The 27,442-nt window shown below is 46.4% G+C and overlaps 1 protein-coding gene across 2 annotated transcripts in view; it reads right to left on the bottom strand.

Annotated features, from left to right (window-relative positions):
- The window catches only part of JAM2 (junctional adhesion molecule 2), a 392,176-nt gene that overhangs the window by 40,997 nt on the left and 323,737 nt on the right, over nt 1–27,442 (bottom strand). For both annotated transcript variants that reach the window (XM_085623064.1, XM_085623063.1), the window contains exon 5: nt 23,481–23,686. In XM_085623064.1, the coding sequence (XP_085479190.1) occupies nt 23,481–23,686 (206 nt within the window). The remainder of the gene's footprint in view (nt 1–23,480; nt 23,687–27,442) is intronic.

Here is a 27,442-nt window from a genome sequence, read left to right as displayed (position 1 = left end):
GGACGACTAGCTTGTATCCGTATCTATTGAGTACTCGATATCTATGGCCTTTCAGATGGGTTTCCTGAAGTAGCACTATGCCCGGGGAGTGTCGATGTAAGTATTGTAACACTATCCTTCGTTTAATACGACTCCCCAAACCATTCACATTCCACAACATGATTTTAAGGCTGATAGCCCTTATTGCCCCTCCTGGTGCCCCCCTGTCATGTTCTGTCCCTTCCCCTGTAATGTCCCCATCTCAGCAGACGCCATATCTGTATTTAGTCTCCCGCCATATTTTCATCATGCTGTATTAACCTGTTACACTGACTTTGCAATTTTAAAGAACAATCAATTTTGCCATAGAAAAACACTAAACCCAACATTCCCCAAATGTAACTAGCGCCCTCCCTGCTGCCTTGCTGGTGGGTATAGCAACTCCCACCTCCCCAACTCGCAGAGTGCCTGTCGCCCCAAATCAAGTAACAAAAATGGGGTTGGTTGGTACCTAACTATGATAGCTTCTCCTCCGGAACCCCACCCACCCCCACCATTAGGATATTTGTTTTAATCTTGTAGCAACACAGATGACTTAGAACTGTGCCGAGTAGCTCTACATTAGAGAGTCCGTATTTTACCATCTCCACCCCCCACCCCTCATCCATGCCATATGACCTGGTCTGCACAGTCCTCGACACAACATCTTGCAGGTGTTAAATCTTCCAGACCCTCCTTCCACTTTGATCCACGCCACATTCTGTCCTCTCATTAGTCAGTGTTCTCCATCATCGTCCTTTGCTGTTCTCACCGTCTCCCTCGTTGAGAGTTCGAACCCACGCTGCGCCATCTCTCCAGCCACTCTCATGCCTCTGGGGAGCTGAAGTACCATGTTTTCCCTTCCGCCTCGACTCTCAATTTTGCCGGAAACATCATAGAGTACCAGACTTCTTTAGTCCGTAGTTCCCTCTTCACAGCTGCGAATGCACACCTGTGTCGTATCACAGCATTTTCATGTCGCAGGTCCCCATGTTTGCGTGCCGTCTGTAGGATTGTATCCCTATCTCGGAAATTGAGAATCCTAGCAATGATTGACCTAGGTGGAGTGCCAGGTTTAGGCTTAGGGACAGGTGCTCTGTGTGCGCGTTCAAAAGTGAAATAGTTGGATATACGCTTTGGCTTTAGATGATTCAGGATCAAGTACTCAAGGAAGAGGTCGACACTGGGTCCCTCCATACCTTCCGGCACTCCCACCACTCATATTGTTTCTGCATGCCCACCCTTCTTGGTCTTCTAGCTTAGCTGCCATGATGTCCTGCTGCATTGTGAGGGCCTGGACCTGTAAACTCTTTGTGCTGGTTTGTAACTGGGTCACCTCTTTTTCAGTAGCAGCTACTTAGTCCGACATTTTCCTTAGATCTGCTCTCAGGAGATTAACATCCACCGTCACTGCATCTATTTTAGGGTCACTCGTACCATTAAGGTCCGCTATGGCCGCCATGATCGCGCTCAATCAGGGTTCCATTTTATTTGTATGCGCCCCTGCTTGTTATTTGGGCTTAATTCGGGTGTGTACCGCGGTGACTTGTTACTAGTGTGGGTAGGCTGAGGATTCCAACCCACTAATTTGTCCTCCTTCGTAGGAACTGTGGCCGTGTCTCCTCCTTCCCTGTGGAGCCTGCGTTCGTATTCAGCGCACCAAGTCTTCTTATTGTCTGCTGTGAGCCTTGCGTCGTTCCCCAACTCACTGTGGGGGCGTTGTCTCCCACTTCGTGTCGGTCCTCGTCTTAAGGTGCCCTAATACCTTCTGTTTGGATTTTCCCTGTTATTCCAAGCCGTGTCCCTTGCGATCTGGGCAGGCTGACCTATGTGTGCCTCCCTCTGTCAGGACCTACATATTTTCCGCCTTGCTTCACACACCACCTCCAACCCGGAACGCCTGCGTGGCCTTTTCCTCCCGGCCACTTAGCTCTCTGCCCCGCCTGTGACCTCCATTGTGTGCCTCTGGCTCAGCGCAGCAACGTTACCTGGATCTTGCCCAGTCTTCCTGCACACGTTATCTGCTCTCGGGTGTCTTTGTAGTCCCTGACTTGGGCAACCTGCTCACTATATGGCCGTGTCCGACCCCACGTCTCCCGCCACCTGCAGTATGCAGCTGGCCCAGCAACTACTGTTCCCTCTGTGGTGGCAACGCGAAATATGGTGGTGGAGTAGAGCCGATCCCAGCGCTATGAATTTGTACAGGGCAGCCTTGTGCTGTTCATGCTCCTAGCAGAGCTTATGCGACTCCTCTCTAACCGTGCCTCTCTGATGTGTCGGATTTCCTTTCTCCGTATGTTCCCGGTGTTTACCCTGCCACTCACCGGCCTCAATCCTCCACTTTCCAGGTATACCTTCCGGCCCCGCTGGCTCTCAATGTGCTGGGCCGCAGGTCGACTGTCCGTCCGCGTATCGGCACTGCCAAGTGGAGAGCGGGGGGAGGAGCCAGGCCCTGTCCAGAGCTATGCGGCCGATCTGTTCCCCATTCCATCCGCTGGGGTCCCACTGTGGTATAGCACCTTCCCACTGCAGGCAACTCCCCGCCTCTCTCGCCTCGGCCACCGGCGATGACGCGTTGCCTCGCCAGCTCTTTCCGGCTCAGTTCTGACCCTCCGGCCGCGCCCTGTTCTCTCGCCACCGCTCGTTGGCCTCCCATCAGTCGCCTGGGCCCCACCAAAGTTATTACTGGTCCGATTTCAGCTGCGGAATCATGCCCTCGACACTCCGGCATAATATACCGGCATTTTTGTTGCTACTAGGTCGGCTGGACATGCGGATATTATGGGTTTCAGGGACCCGATGCCGGATCTCCTCTAATACGCTGCCATTGTTGTCAGCTCCCAAGCCACGCCCCCACTTGTCCTACTTTTTAAATACATTGCACCCTACCCTGTGAGCTGTTTAGGGCCTAGCCTGCGGATGACTTATATGTAATGAAATAGCAAAATGGCAGTCTAAAACCGCACCCACTGGCTGCAATAGCAGGCCTGAGACATGTTTAAAGGGCTACTTAATTCTGTGGCACAATCAATGCTGCATGCACAATAGTAGCATTTAATGTACAGGCCCTGGGCACATGTAGTACCACTTTACCAGGGACTTGCATGTAAACTAAATATGCCAATTGGGTAAAAGCCAATGTTACCATGTTTAGAAGAGAGAGCACAAGCACTTTAGCACTGGTTAGCAGTGGCAAGAGTCCCAAGGCCAAACTAAGAGGTGGATAAAAGCAAAAACGTTTGGATGACCCTGCAGAGAGGGCCAGGTCCCACACGAATTAACAGATACCCAAGGATAAAATAGAATCTCAACTAGATAGAAAGATTACACTGCCATTGTCCCTTACTGGTTTGATCTCTTAGACTAAATGGTAATCCTGACTAAACAGAAGTATTTATTTCAAAATAGTTCAATTCCTCTCAATGTTTTGCCCGAAATCCATATGCTCCCATGTAACAAAAAAGGGTTGGTTATGGTTATTTTGTTGCAGTCACTTGCCCCACTTTTACAAGTGAAGTGGGGTAAATGTGAGAGACTATTGGATGGTAGGAAATTTGTGGATCCCTGCAGGTTCACAGAAATGTGAGGAAAACATGTGTTTATAGCCAAAGTTTGAGGTTTGTAAGGATTTCTGGTCAAGAAAAACAGTGTGAGGACCACACAAGTACACCACTCTGGATTACCAGGTGCCTAGTTTTCAGAAATGTCGGGGTCTGGTAGATTTCCATGAGTGGGGGGGCCGAGCCTTGAAACAAAATCCACATCCGCACTACATAAGGAGCATCAGGTTTGAGTGGAAATATGTGGTGTGTCCATTGTGCATTTTGGGCCCTTTCCTGTCACGGGCACTAAGCCCACCCACACAAGAGGGGTACTGTTATTGTTGGGAGACGTGTAGCCACAAAGGATAGTATAACATTTATTATAACCAACTAGACTTCTCATCTGCATTTATGGCTTCCAAATGTAAGATGCTATGCGAGAAAGAAGATATTTTGCAAAATTACTTCTGAATCACACAATAGTGTGGGTTACCAGAAATTTAGAGGTGTACAAATAATTACTTTCCTAAACTTATTATCTTGTGTACAATTCAGAAATAAATATGTTTCCTTCGCACCCATTTTCCATTCCATATAGTTTACCATATGAATTCCGTTATATTCTGTACCTAATGAAAAATCATTGTTATGAAGCAGCTTGGTTGTTGACTCTGGGTATCGTGTGGTTTTGGAGAACCTACAAACCCTATACATTCCTGAGACCAGAAGGGTCTATTGGGCGAAAAGGTATATTACTTTTGTAAATCGGCTATTGTGACAAGAAGCTAAAGATTAAAACTTTGTCACAATTTCTTTTTCCTTACTCACTTTAATTATTTTTTATTTCAACATTTAGTTCCTTTGGGAAAGCATCAAGGAGCCTACACAAATGGCCCCTAGCCGATTTCAAATTTTCCAGAAATGTTCAGCTTTCCACAATGACCCATTAGTTTTACTTCTGTTTCCAACACAAACTGCAAGTAAGTTGGTCATTCTGTTAGCCAAGGTTAAGAGTTAATGTTAACATGTGGATATGTAGATACAATGGATAATAAATGCTTAATAATCCACCTATTTCTGCCTCCTTTACACAGTGGTTCTCTCTGTACTCTCACTTACTTGACTTGGACACTCGTCAATTACCTATGGCATAACTGTGCAACCACTGTTCTGAACTAGACCAGAAGGAGCATAACTCATAAGTAATGCAAGTCTACTGTATTTGTAATCTTGCGCAGGAAATCAATAAAAAATGTGTTTAAAAAACTGCAGGTAGTTTGAGACCAAACAAATTTGGAAAAATTGGCTATCTTGTCAAATATGCAAAAACTGTGTTAAAAATGTTTTTTTTGATACAAATTGCACTTGTCCTACAAGCTGCAACTATGGTGATACTTGCCCAGAAAAACTTTTGTTGCCATTTTTAGAAAAAAACATACGTTTCCTTTTTATCCATTGTTCCTAAAAAACAAAATGTAGCTATATTTTGGCTATTTTTTCGGTTCTGTCCAATGAGAATCCACAAGCCCTGGATCCCAAGATGTGGTGTATATACCTTTTGTAAAACAAAATCATTAAGGTTCACCATCCAAGTGGTTAAGATTGTAATCCTTGCGGGGAAGAGACTTTCGAAGCTAGCCCTTGAGCAATCCCTGAAGCCTCTTTTGTAAGCTATTGTATAAAGCATTTGAATATGTAGCCCTTTTGAGTTAGCAGCAAATCCTTTAGCATGCTATAGGTTTTGCAAGGATATTTAGTACATATTTTCTTGACTTTATTTAGTTGGTAACCGACACTTCTAACTAATCTTTTGACCTGGCTTGCCACAGTTGTGTCTTTCTTCTATTTTCAACCTGAAACTCCTACCGGGTCATGGGGGGATCAAATCAGGTTTTAAAATGTCATGAATACCAAGCGTTATGGGAAATAAACACAATTATTTCCTGGTGTTCAATACATTTAATTGTTGCTCCTTTCTCCTGCAAATACACAGGAAAATTCGAACAACAGCCTCATACTGGTAGACCTCCACCCACTCCTACCATAATTCTGTTTGTGTGAGACTAAGATAAACCTACCAGCTCTGAATGCACGCCAGTAAATGCCTAAAGTTATATATACAGCTGCATTAAAAAAAGTGTGCGTTGCAGGTAGTAGAGATGACTCAGTTAAGTCTGTTAGTAACTCCCTTCTAAAGAAACAGCGCCTGGAACCTTTACATATAGGTAAATGCTACATTGCCTTAATTCCACATTCTGCATTGCATTTCAGTCAGTCAAAAGGTCTTTATTTCGATTTACATCATAAGACATGTTATACATATAAAACACAATCCATAATAAATTGTCCTAGTTATCCATAAAATCCATACATAAATTACATACTAAAAACAAGATAAAAAGTTATTAAATACAATACAAAAACTTACGACTGGTACAATCAGTAGCCACTAAAAAGATAAGAACAGATTTCATAGTATAATAAACAATATGCTAAACCACTAGCAACATTATGTGTACTACTGGATTAGGGACTCAAATTCCGGGTCCGAATTGACCAAGCCCAACTGACAAATTTAGATACCCCTATGACAATATACTTAGTCGTGTCAGATTTTAGGATTCTACTGGCAACCTGAGCTGATCTTGTCCCAGTGAACGGCATACAGGCTTTAGCCATACATGTCTAGGTTGAGCGTACATTGGGCAGCAAAAAAGGAAGTGATCAGCAGTTTCTACCTCCTCCACACAAAAGGGACATTTATCATTGCCACATAGATTCCATGAACTCGTTACCCCACGAACAGGATTGCATTTCACATTTTTATGTAAAGTGCTCCAATACTCCTATCTGTGTGTATGGTTTATGCCTTTCCAAAGCCTATATAATAAACTATAGAAATCTGAGCAGGTGTATGGAGAATCATGCCACCCTGACAGCCATCTCTGGGAGGCCTTGTTCTGCTGAAGAGCATTCTTGTAGGTGCCAATGTGTGCCCTAAACGTGCAGGCTAAATGCCAGTGTCCTCAAGGATAATGTTTTGAGTATTTTGTTCTTTACTGTCACCTTAGAAAAGAAATGTATGTTATGTAAACTTATCCAGCAAGTATCCTTATACCTGACGACTGATCCTAAAATGCTCTTTTCTCACCCTTTCAGTGATAGCGATGCCTTATGCATTAAGCTTCCAGTTATCTACATCAGTAGGAACAAACGCAAAGGAATTTGGATGACTGTCTTCACTCAGGAAAGTGACATTCTGGTGTAGTGTCTATCGCACTGTATGGAAGGTAAACAAATGCTGCTCTTAACTGCTTTTGTTTTTGGGCTTAGGAGACATGAAATATGCACACAGCAGACATACAATCTCCATTAATGAGGTGTTGTGCTTCCTAAAGTAGTCTATTATAGTCACTTGCAACTGAGGCGCATGCTGCAAACAGACACAAGGTCATTATGGGCCTGATTTGGATGTCGGTCAGAAGATTTCTGACAGACATCCAAGATTTCAAATCCGACTATAGTATTACAAGGACAGTGGTCGAATTTGAAACCGGCTGGTCTATCTGACTGGCTTCCGACGGGCTCAAGGAGCCAGTCGCAACCGCCACATAATCCCGTACTAATACTGTGTTGGGATTATGATGTCGGTTTCTGACAGGCTTTCCATGTCAGGCCTTCTGATATGGAAAGCTTGTAAGAAAGCGACTTTGGGGGCCCCTAGCAGCCCCCCCCCTTCTTCTGCGGTCTCCGGTTGGGGCCGAGGGTGCGCCTGTGGGGCCCTCCTGTAAATCCCTGCACCGTGTGGTGCCTGCCACACTGTGCAGGGATTTACTGTAACTCCCATTTCTCTATGGGAGCTTGTGCTGCGGTCGGTTTCCGACCGCCACACAAGCTTCCATAGGGAAATGGGAGTCAACGACCGCACCACGTGCAGTCACATCATAATTATGGTTTGGGACCGACCACCAGAGGTCGGTTGGTTCAGAAACCGCAGGGATGTCGGTCGAAGGCAACTCGGACCGACATGCAAATTAGGCCCTATGTGTCTAAGGCTTGGATGGAGTGTTTTTTCTCTAGATAGGGTTGATGCCTTTCAATCTTCCTGTATGCTACTGAGATCACCGACTACATTTGGGAAATAGGTTTTCACTTTAATATATGGTGTCTAGCAGTACATATTCCTCTGTCTCACATGTTGCACAGGGGGATCTTTATACCCAATGGTCTGTCCCTGCCAAGCCATGCTTATATGCTCCACAATGCTGGCCTTCCCCGTACGTTGCAGAGAACAATGGAACCAGTTGGACCTGTGGAGGAACCGAGGCTGATCCCAGCTTTGTTTTATAAGCACATTAGTACTTTTAGCGGTCATTCTAGTGCCAGAGGGATTTGACATTTACCTGTGTATTTACAAGGAGTCGTAAAAAGAAGTAATCTTGTATTTTGCTGTGATGGGAGTTCATAGTGAACAGTAGGATCATTAGTAAGTTGTCTGTGGGAAAATGATATATAGTTTATGACTGTGATAGCATGAAGCATGATCAGACCTCTCGCTTGAACTCAGGATGAAGTATGATTCAGTCCAGAATCAAAACCAGCAAATTTGTGTTGCTGTATGGTCTCCAATGTCGGCTGAAATTGGACCATGTTGTAGGCATATGTGAGAGATTACAAATGTTTGGAGTTGAGGAACATGATTCCCGGTTTTCCCTCTATTTCGGAATTAGACTACTCTCATGGCCACCAAGAAATCAGTGGTCCTAGGGTGTGCATGGCGGTTTAGTGTTGCTCTTGCATCTCTAAGGAAAGAGGAGAAGATTGAACTGGAACCTCTGATCTCCTGAGTGCGGAATCACCCTACTCTAAAGTATATTGAAAAGTACAAAAATATTTAATTCGAAAAAAATGCATTTTTTATCTTAAATATTAATGTACATTAATTGCATATATATATATATATATATATATATATATTTTTTTTTTTTTAAATGTAGAATAAAAGAAAAATACACCACTATTAATTTAATCTTGTAGAAAATTTCTAATTAAATTTAATAAATAAAAATGATTTTTCTGAAGTTTAAATTAAAATAAATTCCAAACTAAATTTTAAAAAAACGTGCTATGCAACATTATTAAAAGCGATGTATAGAAATAATTAGTAGCAATTTAATTATATTTAAATAAAAAAATATTTTACATTCACTTTTTAAATTAAAAAAGATTGTTAAATCTATTCCCAGACGCAGAATTCACAAGCACGGTGAGCGGTAGACCTCCTTGCCACTATAGATGTCCGTGGTGTTTCCCAGCAAGATAATGAGGTCCTGGAGGCTGATATCTCGGTGGAGGAGATTCAAAAGGCGATCCGAGATATCCAGTCTGGCAAGGCCATGGGTCCCAATGGAATCCCGATAGAGCTCCTGAAACCTATGGCGTCGAAACTGGCACCTCACCTGTGTACCTTTTATAATGAATGCTACGAGGCCGGCACCCTCCCAGCTGAAGTCCGCACCGCCGCCATAGTGGTCATTCGCAAACCTGGAAAACCAGCGGACGAGTGTTCCTCGTACCGTCCCATATCACTGATCACAGTTGAGGCCAAAATATTGGCCAAACTACTGGCTAATCGCCTACTTCCATATCTCTCTGCATTGATCCATCCCGATCAGTCGGGATTCATGCCAGGCCGTAATACCGCGCATAATCTGCGCCGTGTACACGGGGCGCTGGGCCGTGTTGCGCAGCTCCGAGAGGAGGCACTTCTGCTTGCGCTTGACGCCAAAATGGCATTTGATACAGTGGCATGGGAGTATCTTTTTGCTGTCCTGGCCCGGGTGGGGTTGGGTCCCCGGCTGATTGGCTGGATCAGACTGCTATATAATATGCCCACGGCTCACGTTTCGGTGAACAATCACCGATCGCGCTCATTTTCCCTATGCCGTGGCACGAGGCAGGGTTGTCCGCTGTCGCCGCTTCTCTTTGCCTTGGCGCTTGAGCCTCTTGCAGTCTGGATTCGTGGCGACCCTGAAATCAGAGGCCTAAAATGGTCCGCTGAGCATGAAGACCGTATTTCTCTATATGCGGATGATGTTCTGCTGTACCTCTCCTCCCCGGAACGCTCGATCCGTCGGGTACTCCAAATTTTTCATATTTTTGGAGCCCATTCCGGCTATCAGATCAATTGGTCCAAATCCCAGATGTACCCCCTCTGGGGTGACCCGCCGTGCAGTCCCAGGGGGTATGACATTCCAGTGGCCTCACAGGGTTTCCAGTACCTTGGCATGTTCATATCGTTAGACCCATCCCTTTCCCACGAGCGAAACCTGGCGGGCCCACTGCACCGGTTCAGGGCGGATGTGGTACACTGGAAGACTCTGCCCCTTATGCTCCTGGGTCGGGCAGCTCTTTTTAAGATGCTTGCCCTCCCCCGCTTTCTCTATGCCCTGCAGAACACCCACAATCCGATTCCTGAGTCCTATTTTTTACAGATTGAGACAGCAATTAGAGGTCTGTTGTGGGACGCTGGTCCACCGCGAATCGCCATACAGAAACTCACTATGGGCTGGTACGATGGTGGCAGAGGCCTGCCGGACATACGCCTTTATTACCAGGCGGCGCACCTGATCGCCATCAATCAATGGGTGTTCGGAGCTCACGATGATCCCAGTTTCCGGACTGACCGCTGGTTGTTGGGAAAGGGGGGGTATAATAAAGAATTATACTCAAACCACAAAAAACTAGATTTGACTGGTCCTACGGCCCGGACAGTAGAGATTTGGCACAGGCTCCAGCGACGTATGGGTTGGCATGGGCGGCTAACTTAGGCCACCCCACTCTGGGAGCCGGATTGTCTGGGGCGACTGAGCGACTGCGCAGGTTTTGATAAATGGGACCTAATCGGTATATCTAGGGTTGGGGATGTTTGGATAAAAGGCAAAAAGGCGTCATTTGCGGAGCTCCAACTTAAATATCAGCTGGCACCGTCAGAGTATTTTCGATATCTTCAGATTAGTGACGCTATCGACAGCGCTCTCTCCGCGGACACCCCCTTTCCAGACTCCTCTCCGCTAGAAGACAGACTGCTGTTGGACCTGATGGACCGCAAGGCTATCTCTTTGACATACAAAAAATTAATTAACAATCGGGCAGACCCAATGCGGAAATTAAGAGCCAGATGGGAGGATGACTTGGGGGAAATGGCTGACGAGGACTGGACCGAGGCGCTTGCCTCCCCTCGTGAGGTGGCAATGTCGATGCGGCTTCGCCTGGTTCAGCTCAAAATTTTGCATCGGGTGTATTTTGATGCGAAATTGTTGCATAAATTGGGACGACATCCTGATGCACTTTGTTTACGACACTGTCACCAAATAGGGACAATTCCACACGTCCTCTGGACATGCCCTCACATCCAGCAGTACTGGACAGAGGTTACCCGACAAATGGCGAGGTCCATAGACAAGCCCGTCGCTCCTTCTCCCCGGCTCTGCCTCCTTAATGTGTGGGAAGCGACAGACCTCACCCAGATGGAGCAGGAGTGGGCGGCCTTGGGGTGGGCCATTGCCAAAAGGAATATTGCGCAGAAATGGGGAGTAGATACAATGCCGATGCTACGTGCTTGGGCCTCGGATATGGATCTGGCCATGGTGGCTGAGAAAACGGTTTACAAACACCGAGGCTGCCCGCGAAAGTGGGATCATAAGTGGGGACGTTGGAACAAATACAGGGGGGACATTTGCATTTCTCCTACAGTTGAGCTTAGGAGGGATAGGCGGGCTTTACTAGAGGCACAGGGAAACGCACATTGACTCGAAGACAGAATACCGTTAGCTATGCTCTATCTGGGAGAAGTTCCGAATCCCAGGATGGGGAAGTAACCATTTCTAGGCTGCTTTATTAAGAGAATAGGGTTTTTGTTGAATGTCATGAGTCCAGTATTGGTTGTCTCCAACACCTGTATGTATATTTGGCCAGTAGAGATGTCACCTAAATGTCAAGTCTGATACACTGCTGTGAAATTGGTTTTCAATAAAAAGTTATATTAAAAAAAAAAAAAAAGGTTGTTAAAATATTTTATAATTAAGTAATATAGATTTTTTAACATTAAGTTATATTTATAATTAATTTGAATAAGTTAATTTAACATTATTTCCTATGATTTTTATTTCAAGTCCCCAACACCATTAGTTTCTATTGTCATTGTTGCAGAACAAGTTTCTATGGGAGTTGTTGCAGTACCATTGGCTGGCAGTATGTGGTAAAGGAGTTATTCTAGCTCTGAGCTGGAGTAACTTACGACTATTTGGGTCCCATTTTGGATGTAGTAACTTAAGTGATGTTTGGGAATACCAAAGGGCTTACTCTGTCAGCCCCCCCTTCCCTTGCACATCTGCTACTAATGAGTTTACTTACATTTGTGAGATCTCCCTAAAAAAAGTTAGGAGAGGTGGAAGTGGAGATTTTCAGGTTCTGAATATCATTTTGTAGTACTTAGGTAGTACTGATGTAGTACTACTAAAGAAGGTACTACAAAAGGTAGCTGGGTGAATTGGGGAGTTTGATGTATGGTTTTAATAAGGGTAAAGATGTGAATTCTTCAAATCCAGTATCATACGATTAAAAGAGTTCTAGGCTCAAATATGTGATATTGGGCCAGATGTACGACCATTTAATTGTGTTTAACACTGTTTGCGATTCCCAATGGAGTCGCAAATTGCGAGGCTCATGAATATGGAACGCGTTACTTACCTGTAACTGCGGTTATCCAGTATTGGTATCTTTCATAGATTCACATGCCTGAATCATTCCCCGTCGTCGGGGTGGGAGTCACCGGTAAATAACAAAGCAATGTCTCAGTAGACATATATAGTAACAGGCCCCAAAAGGCCTTAGCTTAGTAAGCTATCCACGTCCTTATGTAAAAAAGGACCGAATTTTGGCCAGTAGCCAATCAGCTAGCACCACCCTCTAGAACCTTCCTTGAAGGAGCTCTAGTCCCTCAGATTTTCGTAAGCACAGTGCTAAGTAGTTGTATCACAGAGATCCAAGAGAGCCCTTCCAGGGGAGGCGGGTGGGTTGCATGTGAATCTATGAAAGATACCAATACTGGATAACCGCAGTTACAGGTAAGTAATGCGTTCCTTATCCAGTATTAGGGTATCTTTCATAGATTCACATGCCTGAATCAGAGTAGTAAGCAATGATAAGCACATTTCGAAAGGTACATCACATATCCAGCCACTAGATAATAACATATCCATGTGAAAAACAAGAAGCACTAGAAAACAAAGACTCAGCCAATGTATACATTACAGTGCGAAATGTGCGTAAAAAAGGCAAGGATGGTGGGATGAAAGAAAGGGCTCACCTCTACTGAAATAGATGGCGGAGTACCGCTTGACCCACTGACGCATCCTTCATGATCTCCGTGTCCAGGCAGTAATGCTTGGTGAATGTATGCGGCGTCTTCCATGTGGCCGCTCTACAAATGTCTACAATGGGCACCCCTGCAAACAGTGCCATGGAAGTAGACATGGCCCTTGTGGAATGGGCACGAACTGTTGATCGCAGCGGACGTCCCGCCTGTTGATGACAGAAGGTGATGGCTGAAGAAATCCAGCGGGAAATGCTCTGTTTGGTGAGCGGTAGCCCTTTTCGAGGCCTACTGTACGCTACAAAAAGTTGATTAGACTTCCGAAATGATTTCGTTCTATCAATGTAAAACTTTAGGCAGCGCTTAATGTCCAAGGAATGTAAAGTTTTCTCCGCCACTGTTTGTGGATTCGGGAAGAATGAACGCAGCACAATAGTTCGTTAAGGTGGAACTGAGATGGAACTTTAGGAATAAACGTTGGATTTGTGCGGAGAAGGACCCTATCCTGTTTGAACTGAAGGAACGGGTCTTGGATTGAGAACGCTTGGAGCTCCCCCACTCGCCTCGCCGAGGTAAGGGCCAACAGGAGCGCAACCTTCCAGGAGACATACTTAAGGTCTGCTCTATGTATTGGCTCAAACGGGTGTTTCATTAGTTGAGCTAAAACTGTGTTGAGATGCCAAGCCGGTGGAACAGGCTTTACTGGAGGAAATGTTCGAAACAGCCCTTTAAGGAATTGCTTAATGAGTCTATGAGACCATAATGATGGACCTGTAGAGGATCTCCTGAAGCGTGATATTGCTGCTAGGTGGACCTTAATGAAGGCATGAGCAAGACCAGATTTTGCCAGATGCAGGAGGTACGGCAAGACTTGCTCCGGGGTGGAAGAAAGAGGGTGTAACCTGTTTGTTTTACACCAGATACAGAATCTCTTCCATTTGAGTGAATACGTTTTGTTGGTACTATCTGCTCGAGCTCGAGCTAGAATTTGTATGCAGTCCGGAGGAATGTCTAAGCCCTGAAACTCTCTGAACTCAGGAGCCATGCTGATAACCTGAGAGATGCCGGATTCGGATGTTGAACCTGCTGATTGTTGAACGTTAGAAGAGATGGAAACGGCTTCAATTTGATTGGAGGTTCCAGGGAAAGGAGGTGAAGTTCCGTGAACCAGTGTTGGCGTGGCCAAGCTGGAGCTATCAATATTAGAGTGCAGGGCTCCGCTTTCATCTTCCTTAGTACCCTGGGAATCAGGGGAAACGGCGGAAAGGCGTACGCAAAGACGTTGCACTATGCAATCGAAAAGGCATTCCCCAGGGACCCTGGTTGGGGATGCCAGCTGGCAAAGTGTTGGCATTTGGCATTTTGCTGGGTGGCGAAGAGGTCCAGAAGAGGGGTGCCCCATTGAGCAAATATGTTGCTGAGGACTAGTTGATCCAGCTCCCACTCGTGGCATGCTGCCTGTCTCCTGCTCAGGTAATCTGCCAACACGTTGTGTGCACCTGGAACATAATCTGCTCGGAGAGAGATGTTGTGACGGAGCAGCCAGTCCAAATTTTTTGCGACTCGTGCGAAAGTGTCAGCGAGCGAGTCCCTCCCTGTTTGTTCAAATAGTGCATTGTCGTGGTGTTGTCTGTTCGGACAAGCACTATGGAGTTTTTGATTCTTGGAAGGAAGGCCACCAGAGCTAGATAGACTGCGCGTAGTTCTAGAAGATTGATATGAAGTATCTTCTCTGAAGGGGACCACTTTCCGCTTATCTGCAGTTCTTGAAGGAAAACCCCCCAGCCCTCTAAGGAGGCGTCCGTGGTGATTATATGAGGAGCAGCAGGAAGCAGGAAAGGCAAGCCTTGAGAAAGGCTCTGGGGACAAACCCACCATCGTAGAGCCTGTTTGATCCCAGGAGTCACGTGGATGATGTCGTCGAAGGACCCTGTACACTGGACCCACTGATCCGACAGTGCTTCCTGAAGGGGTCGCATCCGAAGATGGCAATGCGGAACTAATAGGATGCAAGAAGACATTATCCCGAGTAGGGATTTGAAGAGACGCACTGACAGCGTCTTTCTGGACATTATCCGGAGCGCTAAAGACCGAAGTTTGTCCTTGCGTTCCTGTGATGGGAATGCTTTTCGCCGTATGGTGTCTAGTGTAGCTCCCAGAAATTGCATGCGCTGAGACAGCTGCAGGACACACTTGCCCTGGTTGAGAGTTAGTCCCAGTGAATCGAAAATCCTCAGACAAGCGTTGGAAGACCTTGTCGCGCCTTCTAGAGATGGAGACTTGATAAGCCAGTCGTCTAGATATGGGAAGACCTGGTGATGGTGATGGTGTAGGTATGCAGCCACTGGAGCTAGACATTTGGTGAAAATGCGTGGCGCCGATTTGAGTCCAAATGGCAGAACCCGAAACTGGTAATGTCTGCCCGCCACCATGAATCGTAGGAATTTTTTGTGGTTGCGGAGTATTGGTATATGAAAGTAGGCGTCTTGTAGGTCTAGCGACACCATGTAGTCGTTCGCATTGAGTAGATGTAATACCGCCTGAATGGTGATCATACGAAACGACTGCTTCTTTAAAAACTTGTTCAGGTTCCTCAAGTCCAATATAGGTCTCCATTTTTTCTCCTTTTTCCGGATGAGGAAGAAGCGGGAGTAAAACCCTTTTCCCCGTTGGCTTGGGGGAACTCTCTCTATAGCTTCCTTTTGGAGCATAATCTTTACTTCTAAAAGTAAAGGACGTACATTTTTGTGAAGCATTTGGCGGGGAGGGGTTTGAGGAGGGATCTGTATGAATTCTAGAGAATGGCCGAATTGTACTAATTGTAAGACCCAACGGTCCGTAGTTATTTTTTGCCAATTTGGGAGAAAGTGGGAGATTTTTCCGCCAATCTTGGAGGGTGGAGAGAAGTTTGAAGCCGGCTGTAGTTGACAGTCATTGCCGCCGAGCGGCGCCCTTTTGTCTTCCTCCTTTGCCACGAAAGGAAGATTTTGGGTATGAGGATTGCTGTCGCTGCTGGTATTACGGACGGTATTGCTGGGAGGAAGAGAAGGAAGAACGTTGTTGAAATTCTCCCCTAGTGGAAGTGTGACCTCTTCCTCTTGAACCTCGAAAGGAAGGGTTCCGAAATTGTAAAGTACCCAAAGCTCTGGCAGTATCAGTATCTTTTTTAATACCCTGCAATGCCTCATCAATATGAGCGCCGAAGAGAAGTTGGCCATCATATGGCATATCCAGCACTTTAGTTTGGACCTCCGGCCTGAAGGAGGTTGCCTTGAGCCAACCCTGGCGTCGAAGGACTGCTGCGCCGGCTAGTTGTCTAAATACGGTCGAAGAAATATCCATTGCGCAGTCTATAAGTTCAGAGGCAGATCTTTCCCCCTCTAGCAAGATCTTCTTTGCCTTTTCTTTTGACTCCTCTGGCAGGTCTGCCAAGTAAGGCGCAATGTCCGCCCACATCTGGCGATTGTAACGTCCCAACAGTGCAAGGGCGTTGGAGGCACGCACTGTTAAAGCCGACATTGAGGAAAAACGTTTGCCTATGTTTTCCAGTCGTCTACCCTCCTTATCTGGTGGAGCTGTCAACAGAGCAGCTGGGTTGTTTGACTTCCTCTGTGCAGCCTGAGTAATGACAGAGTCCGGCTTTGGATGGCCTGTGAGACAAGCCGGATCGGTGTCTGAAGCTTTATATTTTTTATCCAGCCGTGGTAGTACAGGAGGGGCCGATGAAGGGTTCTGCATAATCTTTATGCCTTGTTCCCAAATGTAATCTATTATTGGAATCGCCCGGACAGACTTCTTAAAAGGCTCCTTAAAATCATAAAGGAAACAGTCTTGTTGGTGCGAGGGCATTGGAATCTGGAAGCGCTGGGCCGCTCTTTCTATGATGTTATGAAAACCGCCAATGTCTTCTGGCGGCGAGTCGGCCGCGGTAGGAGCAGGGGAAACCGGACAGGGAAGGATGTAGTCATTCCATTCATCCTGGTGAGACTGACTTTCCTGAAGCTCTCCTTCTTCAGGCTCCCCCTCATCTTCGTCGTCCGTGGTGGGACGAAGTGGCGATGTGACAGGCTCTGACTGCAAAACCAATGGAGGCGGTCGTGGCGATGGCGGCCCAGCTGGCATCGGGGAAGGTGCCGGCATCGGAAACCGTTGTTTATAATCCGAAATCAGGAATTGGAGATCCGTGACCAGAGACGCAGGCAGTCAAATCATGGAAGGTGGGGGCTGCACGTATTCCTGAGGTGAAACCTCCTGATATTCCTGGTTAATGTCCTCATAGTCAGAGACATCTTGATATTTTACGTGTAGTTGCGATGGACTTGTCGCCGCAGGAAAGAGACTGGCGTCATCCGAGTCTTCCTCGTCAAAAAGGTGAGTCGGAGGCAAGGTTGGGACCGTACTGGGTGAAGTGAGGGCCGGAGTCAGTGCACGTTTAGTTATTTTTAGGTGCACATAAGTACTTTGCATATCAGAATCCATATCCGTCGACGGGCTCGTCGACGGTAGAGTTGTAGATGGCGAAACAGGTATCATTTGCATTTGAGACGTCGTCGACGAGGTCGTCGTCGATGGTGTCGTCCTCAGCGGCAAAGATAATGATGATGATGGCCTCCTCGTCGACGATGGTGTCGATGATGACGTCGACGACGATGGTTTCGTCGACGGTGTCCTCGTTGACGATGTCAACGTCGACGAGGAAGCTTTCGCCGATGGTGTCGTCGTCGACACTCCCATCGGCAGTTTAACCGACGACGATGATTTTTTAATTTCTAACGTCGACGAGATAGCTTTACCTGCCGTCGACGATGGAGTGGTCGTCGCCGAAGACATAGAGTGGGATGTAACCGTAGACAGTGTCGCCGTCGACGAGTTAACATAGATTGCTGTCGACGGAGATCTTCTCGTCGTCGAAGCCACCGTCGACGAGGTCGTCGTCGTCGACTGGGTGGAGACTGGTTTCTTAAAGGTATGTGGTACAGCCTTAGGAGAAACAATCCCTGGCGGAGGCAAGGCCAGGACCTCTGAAGACTTTTTGTGCGTGTTCTTTTGAGGTGGCTGCGACGAAGGGCCCGGAGATGACACCCTTGGTCTTTTATGTGAGGAGTGAGAAGAGATAGAAGAACCCTCACTTTACTCAGAGGACACAACAGTTTCCTTGTCCTTCAGCCTTTGCAGCCAGATTAAAAGGCGCCCTTCTCGGTCTTTCAGGGTCTTAGATGAAAAGGTACGACATACCTTACAGTCTTTCGAATTGTGGCTAGGATAAAGGCAATAAAGACAGTTCTTATGCTGGTCGTCCACGTGAAGCCTCTTCTTCCCACATGAAGTACAGGATCTGAACAGTCCCTTCTATGGGGTATCAGCCATGACGAAATCAAGGAAGTTTGTTAGCAAGAAACACTGGAAATCCCGAAGAAATGAGCAGATCTCAGTGGAGACTCCCTTAGCACGACGTGCGGTGGAAAATCTGAGGGACTAGAGCTCCTTCCAGGAAGGTTCTAGAGGGTGGTGCTAGCTGATTGGCTACTGGCCAAAATTCGGTCCTTTTTTACATAAGGACGTGGATAGCTTACTAAGCTAAGGCCTTTTGGGGCCTGTTACTATATATGTCTACTGAGACATTGCTTTGTTATTTACCAGTGACTCCCACCCCGACGACGGGGAATGATTCAGGCATGTGAATCTATGAAAGATACCCTAATACTGGATAATAATGATCCTCTCGCAATTTGCGTGCCCATTGGGAATGACGGGCCCTCCCAGGGATGGTGGCCTGCTGGGCTCAGGAGAACACCATGTCTGGGACTGTTTTTAAATAAAGCTGTTTTTTTTTCCAATGCAGCCTGTTTTCCTTAAAGGAAAACGGGATGCATTTAAAAAAAAAGAAAGGTTTTCGTTTCAGTTTTTAAGGGCAGAATGCAAAACATTAGTACATGGGTTTGAGACTCGCTATTTGGAAGGGAACGCCCCTTCCAAATAGAGAGTCTCTACAAACTGTTTTGCAAATCGCAATTCATTTGCGACTCGCAAAAAAGTGTTAGTACATGGCCATGACAATTTTAGCATGCGCAAACGGGTCGCTAACCCGTTTACGCATGCTAAAATTGTTCGTAGATCTGGCCCATTGTGTTTGTATGATGTTTTTGTCATTAAATATTTTTGGTAACGATAAGCCATCTGTACAATGAACACATAGGGAAAACAAATATTTTAGCCTCCTGCCCCAAAGGTTGAAACATTTCAGGAAAGGCCATCAGCACATACCCTCGTAGAGTGAACCCCCTCCTCTCAGCGTAAAAAGGCTTTCTTACAGTATGAAATACATAGGGAAATGAAACAGACGCGAGTCCCAACAAAGGGAATAATGCAGCTCAAACCCACTCTCTATATATAGAGGCTAACCTAACAAGAAACACGAACCCAGTCAGTAATGGATAATCCTTAATTCCTCTGGCTCCTCATATGACATTGAAGTTACATTTAACAGGAGGTAAAGGGGTAAACACACATTGACCCCCATCCAGGACTCAACATATATGTCAATTTTCCTTGTTTAGAAGAGTGAATTATGTTTTATTATTTTTGCTTTACTTTGTATCTCTTAAATGCCCACTACACACACTTCAATGAAACTACATAAAACATACAACTTGCTCTCCTATAGTCTCAAAATCAGGTGTTCTCAAACGTTGACAAACATGAAGCACACTTCCACTGGGATTCATGCTGCTCAAAGGATCTTTAGTACCAGCTACCTAGTGCCTCTCCTCCTAGGTGATACAATATAGTGCTGGTTAGGATAAGCCTCTGTAGGCTTTGCCTAGTTTTGGGGACCTGTTTCTACTAGAATGTTAAAGTGGAGTAACCTGTGCCCCCTTCCCAATGCCCCTTGGGATGTGATTTGGGATGGGTGCATGTGTGTCTGTTTCATGGATTAGAAGGTCACGCTACTAATGCTTCACCAACGACAATAGCTCAGGCCAGTAAATATCTGGTGCCTGAAAATGAGACATATTGGCCACTTTATGTAAATATTCTGCAATTCATAACTGGCAAGCAAGGACCTGAACAAAGACTACATCAAAGAGTGCATCATTCATATGGGTCCGTCTAGATATTCAATAAACACCTTTAAGAAGGATCAGAAGAAGCACTTGGGACATATACAGACGTTGTATCTGTTTTAAGTGCTATTTTCTTCAATTAAACAAACAGCATTTTTAAAGCGCATCACTATCACCCCTCGGGGTATCTATGCGCTGTGCCTCAGTGTAACAGCCAAGTCTTCAGTCTATTTCTGAAGTCTGCTAGTGAGGGGGCTTTGTGAAGCTGGAGGGTAAGATCGTTCAAGGTCTTGGAAGCGATGTAGAAAAAGCAGCAGTCACTGCTGTGGCTGCGATGGATGCAAAGGGTGTGTGTGAGGGCGAGTGAAGAGGAGCGCAGGTGGCTTGCAGGTTGATTGAAGTTCAGTCGATGGTTGAAGTAGGTAGGGCCTAGGCTTTGTAGGAGAGCATGAGGAGCTTGAACTGGCATCTTTTCTGGATGGGGAGCCAGTGGAGGTGTCTCAGGTGGGGGGCGATGTGTGTTCATTTGGGGAGGTCCAGTGTGAGTCTGTCTGCTGCATTCGTATGGTCTGGAGTCTTCTGAGGACTGGGTAGAGATGCTGGCGTAGAGGGCGTTGTGGTAGTCGAGGCAGATGGTGACGAGGGCCTGAGTGATGGTCTTCCTGGTGTTGGTTGGGGTCCATCTGAAGGTTCTGCGGAGCATGCACAGTGTGTGGAAGCAGGAGGCGGCGACTGTGTTTGCTTGTCATTCCTGGGTCAATTGGCTGCTAAAGATGATGCCGAGGTTGCGAGTGTGGTCGGTTGGTGTGGGTGCGGGTTCGAGTTCTGCAGGCCACCAGCTGTGGTCCCATGCAAAGGTGTTGTTCCCGTAGAGCAGCACTTCAGTTTTGTTGGAGTTGAGTTGGAGGCAGTTGTCTCCCATCCATTAGGCTACATTGGTCACGGTATTTCAGAAGTTGGTTTTGGCATTGGGGAGGTTCTGGGTGAGCGAGAGGTTCAGTTGAGTGTCATCTGCATAGTAAATTATGTTAAGTCTGTGGGATCTGGCGACGTCTGCTTGGGGGGGGTCATGTAGATGTTGGACAGGGTGGGGCTGACGGATGATCCTTGTGGTACGCCATATGTGATGTCTTTGGGTGCGGCGTTGAAGTGAGGCAATCGGGTGCGCATCCTGTGAGGAAGCAGGCGATCCACTTGAGGGCGTCTTACTGTATGCCTATTTTGTGGAGTCTGTTGATGAGGGTGTTGTACGAGACTGTGTTGAACATGGCAGAGCGGTTGAGGAGAATCAGGGCCACGGTTTCTTCGCGTTAAGAAGTGTTCTGATGTTGTCTGTGGCGGCAATCAATGCGGTCTCAGTGCAGTGGTTGGCACAGAATCCTGATTGAAAGATGTCCAGTAGGTGTTTTTGTTCCAGGAAATCGGTAAGCTGCTGGTTGATGGCTTTCTCAAGATCTTTGGCCAGGTAAGGGAGCAGGGAGATCGGATGGTAATTGTTTAGATCGTTGGGGTCAGTGGAGGTTTTCTTTAGGAGAGGTCTGATGTCTGTGTGTTTCCATATGTCCGGAAAGGTTGCTGTGGAGATGAGGGTGTTGAGGATGCTGGTGAGTTACATGATGATTGGGTTCATTGCGAGGTTGTAGAGATGGTGAAGGCAGGGGTATGTGGGTGCCTCGGAGTGGATGGAAGACATGATGGCTGAGGTGGTCAGGGAGGTGAGCGGTGACCAGGTGGTGATGGTTTTACTGGTGGTCGCTGGTTGGTTGAGGTAGTCAGGGTCGAGGGTGGCAGGTTGGATGTTGAAAATTATGTCTATGTTGGTGATCTTGCTGTGGAAGTAAATTGAGAATCGCACAGTTCTTGGGAGGGGTGGACGGCATTCTCTATGGCTGTCAGATTGTAGAATTATTCTACTATTTTGAAGAGTCCCTTTGTGCGGTTGGCTGCGGAGTCAATGCAAGTGGTGATGGCTTGGCTTATTAGTGTAAATCTTATTAAGAAATGCCACTGCTGCGTTGAGAGATTCTCAGAGGTACTTTCGTGCCCAAGAATTTGTGGTATGCCACATGTACTGAGCTGAACAATTAGTCATTGAGAACCTGTGCATGTTGAGGTGATTTGTAAATGGTGTATCATCCTGCATTTCTGTTGCTGATGCCGTTTTTTAAATCTGTTTTGCGTCAGTGTGGTTCCAAGGTGAGTAAATGTGTATGTTGTCTTAAAAATCCGATTTATATATGTATTACATTACTTGCGGAGTCTTCTAATTAGGATTTCTATTTGCTGTTCCCTTGTTCCCTGACACAAGCAAGGAGGGGTAATTGAGCATAATGTAGTGTTGTTCTGCTGTACTTTAAAGAATGGGTAGCAGTGACCTTTGCTCTTAATTGAGAAATTATTGGGGTAAAATGAAGGGTTAGTTGCATGTTCTAGCCTGCTGATGAACATCAGATCGTCAACAATGAGAAAGTCAGCCACATTTCTAATAAAATCAAGTAAAGACTGTTTTACCAAATTAAATAATATTAAAATTAATCAAAAATAATAAAGGATATATAATTCAAGAAAACAAATTCTATATTTAATTGTGAATTAAACTACATATGTCTATATTTGAGCATTTGTTTGGTGTAGACTTGTTTTTATATTGTTTTGAGGTTCAGATCATAGAAATTGCTTAGGAAGGGTGTCCCTGGCTACCAATATTGACCCAGTGGGGGTCCCCAGATGGGAGAAATGATTCAGTGGGGGTCCACAGAAGTAAAAAGGTTAAGAATCGCTGGTCTAATGTATCAAAATGGAGTTCGTGTAAATTAAGATTCCCCAGGAACACTATTGATTACTCTACGGTCTTACCAGGATACCTGTTATGAACCATTAAAGTGTTGATTCAGAATCTTCGAGAATGGTTTAGTATGAATCCCTCCCAGTTGGGAGAGAACAGGTATGCCCATGTCTCCAAATATGTTTAGGTTGTAAGATTTTGTGATCAAAGGGTGCATGCTTTCATTTTCCTTACCATTGATGATTGATTGAACTGAGATCTATAACCTTATCACAATACTCTCCAAGTATTTTTTTTTAATAAAGGTTGTTCTTCTGGAACTTTATTAATAGTCATCCCTTATGTAGAAAATATTTTTCTCTGGGAGTCGTGAAGAGCTAGAGCATTATATTCTGGTCAGTATTACTTCATGTTAACAGTGTTTGTCCTGACAAGAGATGCCAAGACCACAAAGCAGAATGGTTTTAACAGAGAGATTGCACCTACATAGTAGAAATAGCTATGTTTATAGCTGCTTTATTTACAAAATGGTCTAACTATCAATCGACTGACTCAAACTTCATCATTGAGGTCCATTATATGATTTCTTTTGTTCAATGGTCATAGCGAAATTAAAACTTCTGAAAAGGTCATCAGCAGGTATTGCACTGACAAGTGTGTCAGTTGTAAAAAAAAAAAATATATAAGGCACTTACCAATGTCCCAGAATTGATATTTATTGTATAAGATCCTGGTGAAGTTTTGACCTTTGCAGTTTGAGCTTGAACCTGCAAACGTACTCCATCTTTGTACCAATCATATTGGGATGCAGGAAATCCTTCATTTTCTCTACATTTTAGTTCCACTACAGTACCAGTCATTACAGTTCTGGGAACATCACACATAGGAGTAGCTGGGCGCACTGGAAAAGAGAAGCACATTTGTTTATTAGAAGAGATACTTAGACATACCTATTTCCATGCCAATTCTAACATAAATTCTAATATCAATTCTTACACATTGCATATCATAACAAAATGTCACTAATGCAATAAAGAATTGAAATGCTCTATGCAGACTCATCTAACAATTGTTCTTGGTGTACGGTGCTGGGAAAGGACTGCTGCCCTTAAAGTTCGCTGTGGGCCTCGAAAGACTACACTGGAGGGCGAAATGGTAGGTAATCCTTTGCCATTACCAACTGCTGTTCCCCTGCTTATGTGTCTCTGTCCAGACCCGCTAAGGCAGCCGACCACTGCTGTGGTGTTTGGCAGAGGCCACGTCTTCCAAGCACAGTGTCTGGTCTCCTCTCTTTCATACAGAGCAGGGGGCCGTCTGGAAGGTAGATGTGGAAGACCAGAGTAAAGTGACGGGGAGTAGTAGCATACAAGGCATTCTTACAATACATGTACATATGAGACAGCTACAGGTAGGGTAGTGTCTGAATACAAGTTTCTTGAAAAAAAAATGTCAAGAAAAGGAGGAAATCCATGATGGATGTGGCTGGAGAGTAGCAGAACAAAGAGGGCGTTTTATAAATATTTTCTTTGAGCGGGGTGACTCGGACTGTACAAGAAAGACACTGTTTAAGGGAGGCCATATTTTTTTGGAGTGCTCCAAGACTCACTTATACCTATGTATCTTGTATGCCAAAAAACAATTTATTTAACCATTGATACATCATTTGAAAATCTGAGTAATGTATTATTGCCCCCCCCCAAAAAAAAAAATCAAATTGCATGCTGGAATCATGCTCAATAAGTCAGTACGTGAGAACTACAGAGGAGATACTCTCCATTTAAAAATCTTACAAAGACTGCATCTGTCAGAGAAAATCAGTATGTGGGATATCAGACATTGAGTGTTTAATCTCCTAAAAATGTGAGGTACAGTATCACAAATCTATTTGGTATTTCTTTGAAGATGTAATTTAGGCAAACTTTATAATATCAGAAACCTACTCCATATTCCCCAAGTCTTGGATACCTGCGCAAAACCCCTCAAGGACAAGGGACACTCAATGTAAAATAGATGCCCTTAAACCACATAAGGAAGCACATGTCAACCAACTGATGAATAACAAAGACTGGGTTTCTGCAAAAATAAAAATATTTTTTTCAAAACTCCACAATAATTACAAGACACACACAAGTAAATATTTATGAAGACACAAACACAACTACCAAACCAAATAAGATTTACATCCACCTTCACTCCAGGCTAATGCACCATGCAGAGCTCAGATGTCCCCTGAGGCTGGCACTGCCTTAACTGGAGGAAGTACAGAGAACATTGCCCTCTATTGTTATGTTCCATATAGGTACCCCAATATCGGCTCAAGTACTGATGCACCTTTCAGCTACATTCCCCTGATATTACACTACATAACGGTTCTTAGTACTGCCCTTTAACCTAGTAACGGTAGTGCTTAAAGATGACATGGGGTTTTCTCCGAAAAGCTTACGCCTCATTCATAATGCATGAGGATTCCTGGAATCACAGCAGGACAGCAGGCCTACCATCTCCTGCATAATAACTATGTATAAGGGTAATTCCTTCCATCATCCTAGTCCGCCATGACACAGCGAGGTATATCCCCAGGGGGTACCACTTTTGGTATACATACATCATATCTTGTTGAGGTAGTCAGAGGAGAAAAGGACTTCCATGCTGACACACTGACGCGAGACGCTGAGGCTCCTGCACGCAGACACTCCAGCTCGCAGTGGTCTGACATCCCTTGTGGGGTGTGCATCTCGAGACCAAGACGGGGTCCCCCAGTCTCTCACTTCAGGTAATGGGGTTGACTGTATCCTAGAGGGATTCTTGACTTTTACACCTACATACATGCTAGGTACATTTAGGTACATCTAGTTAGGGTCGCATCGTAGGAGTACGCATTCTACTGTCATTTATTTTATATACTTGCCTGTATTAATTGTTTTAGCACGATGGTAGAAATGTACCGTCCTTTTACTCTGTTACTGATTGCAGACCTCCCGAGGCTTCGCCGGGAGCAACGGTGTTTCTTTTACTTCCCTGACGTCTTGTTTTAATTGACTTGTGCCTACCTGCGCATTTCGCTCAGCGCTCAGGAACCAGCGCCAGCAACTTCCTGGCTGCCCCTTCGCCTGCTTTCACGACCCAGACAGCCAGACCGCCTCCGCTGATCGCCCCCTCCTTGCCTCGCGTGGGGAGCGGGACGGGCGGCCAGTACACCTTGGGCGGGTCTGGGCTGGGCGTGCACTACTCTGGCTCCTCCCCCCCTGGCTAACGGCTCAAAGGCTGACAGTGGGCTACCTGCAGTGATTGCAGATCTCCCGAGGCTTCGACGGGAGCAACGGTGTTTCTTTTACTTCCCTGACGTCTTGGTTTAATTGACTTGTGCCTACCTGCGCATTTCGCTCAGCGCTCAGGAACCAGCGCCAGCAACTTCCTGGCTGCCCCTTCGCCTGCTTTCACGACCCAGACAGCCAGACCGCCTCCGCTGATCGCCCCCTCCTTGCCTCGCGTGGGGAGCGGGACGGGCGGCCAGTACACCTTGGGCGGGTCTGGGCTGGGCGTGCACTACTCTGGCTCCTCCCCCCCTGGCTAACGGCTCAAAGGCTGACAGTGGGCTACCTGCAGTGATTGCAGATCTCCCGAGGCTTCGCCGGGAGCAACGGTGTTTCTTTTACTTCCCTGACGTCTTGTTTTAATTGACTTGTGCCTACCTGCGCATTTCGCTCAGCGCTCAGGAACCAGCGCCAGCAACTTCCTGGCTGCCCCTTCGCCTGCTTTCACGACCCAGACAGCCAGACCGCCTCCGCTGATCGCCCCCTCCTTGCCTCGCGTGGGGAGCGGGACGGGCGGCCAGTACACCTTGGGCGGGTCTGGGCTGGGCGTGCACTACTCTGGCTCCTCCCCCCCTGGCTAACGGCTCAAAGGCTGACAGTGGGCTACCTGCAGTGATTGCAGATCTCCCGAGGCTTCGACGGGAGCAACGGTGTTTCTTTTACTTCCCTGACGTCTTGTTTTAATTGACTTGTGCCTACCTGCGCATTTCGCTCAGCGCTCAGGAACCAGCGCCAGCAACTTCCTGGCTGCCCCTTCGCCTGCTTTCACGACCCAGACAGCCAGACCGCCTCCGCTGATCGCCCCCTCCTTGCCTCGCGTGGGGAGCGGGACGGGCGGCCAGTACACCTTGGGCGGGTCTGGGCTGGGCGTGCACTACTCTGGCTCCTCCCCCCCGGCTAACGGCTCAAAGGCTGACAGTGGGCTACCTGCAGTGATTGCAGATCTCCCGAGGCTTCGCCGGGAGCAACGGTGTTTCTTTTACTTCCCTGACGTCTTGTTTTAATTGACTTGTGCCTACCTGCGCATTTCGCTCAGCGCTCAGGAACCAGCGCCAGCAACTTCCTGGCTGCCCCTTCGCCTGCTTTCACGACCCAGACAGCCAGACCGCCTCCGCTGATCGCCCCCCTCCTTGCCTCGCGTGGGGAGCGGGACGGGCGGCCAGTACACCTTGGGCGGGTCTGGGCTGGGCGTGCACTACTCTGGCTCCTCCCCCCCTGGCTAACGGCTCAAAGGCTGACAGTGGGCTACCTGCAGTGATTGCAGATCTCCCGAGGCTTCGCCGGGAGCAACGGTGTTTCTTTTACTTCCCTGACGTCTTGTTTTAATTGACTTGTGCCTACCT

This window comes from Triturus cristatus, chromosome 8 (assembly GCF_964204655.1).
Source record: "Triturus cristatus chromosome 8, aTriCri1.1, whole genome shotgun sequence".
NCBI classification, from domain to species: domain Eukaryota; kingdom Metazoa; phylum Chordata; class Amphibia; order Caudata; family Salamandridae; genus Triturus; species Triturus cristatus.
Note: the sequence above shows the minus strand (reverse complement) of the source record. Positions and strands in the feature narration are given on the sequence as shown.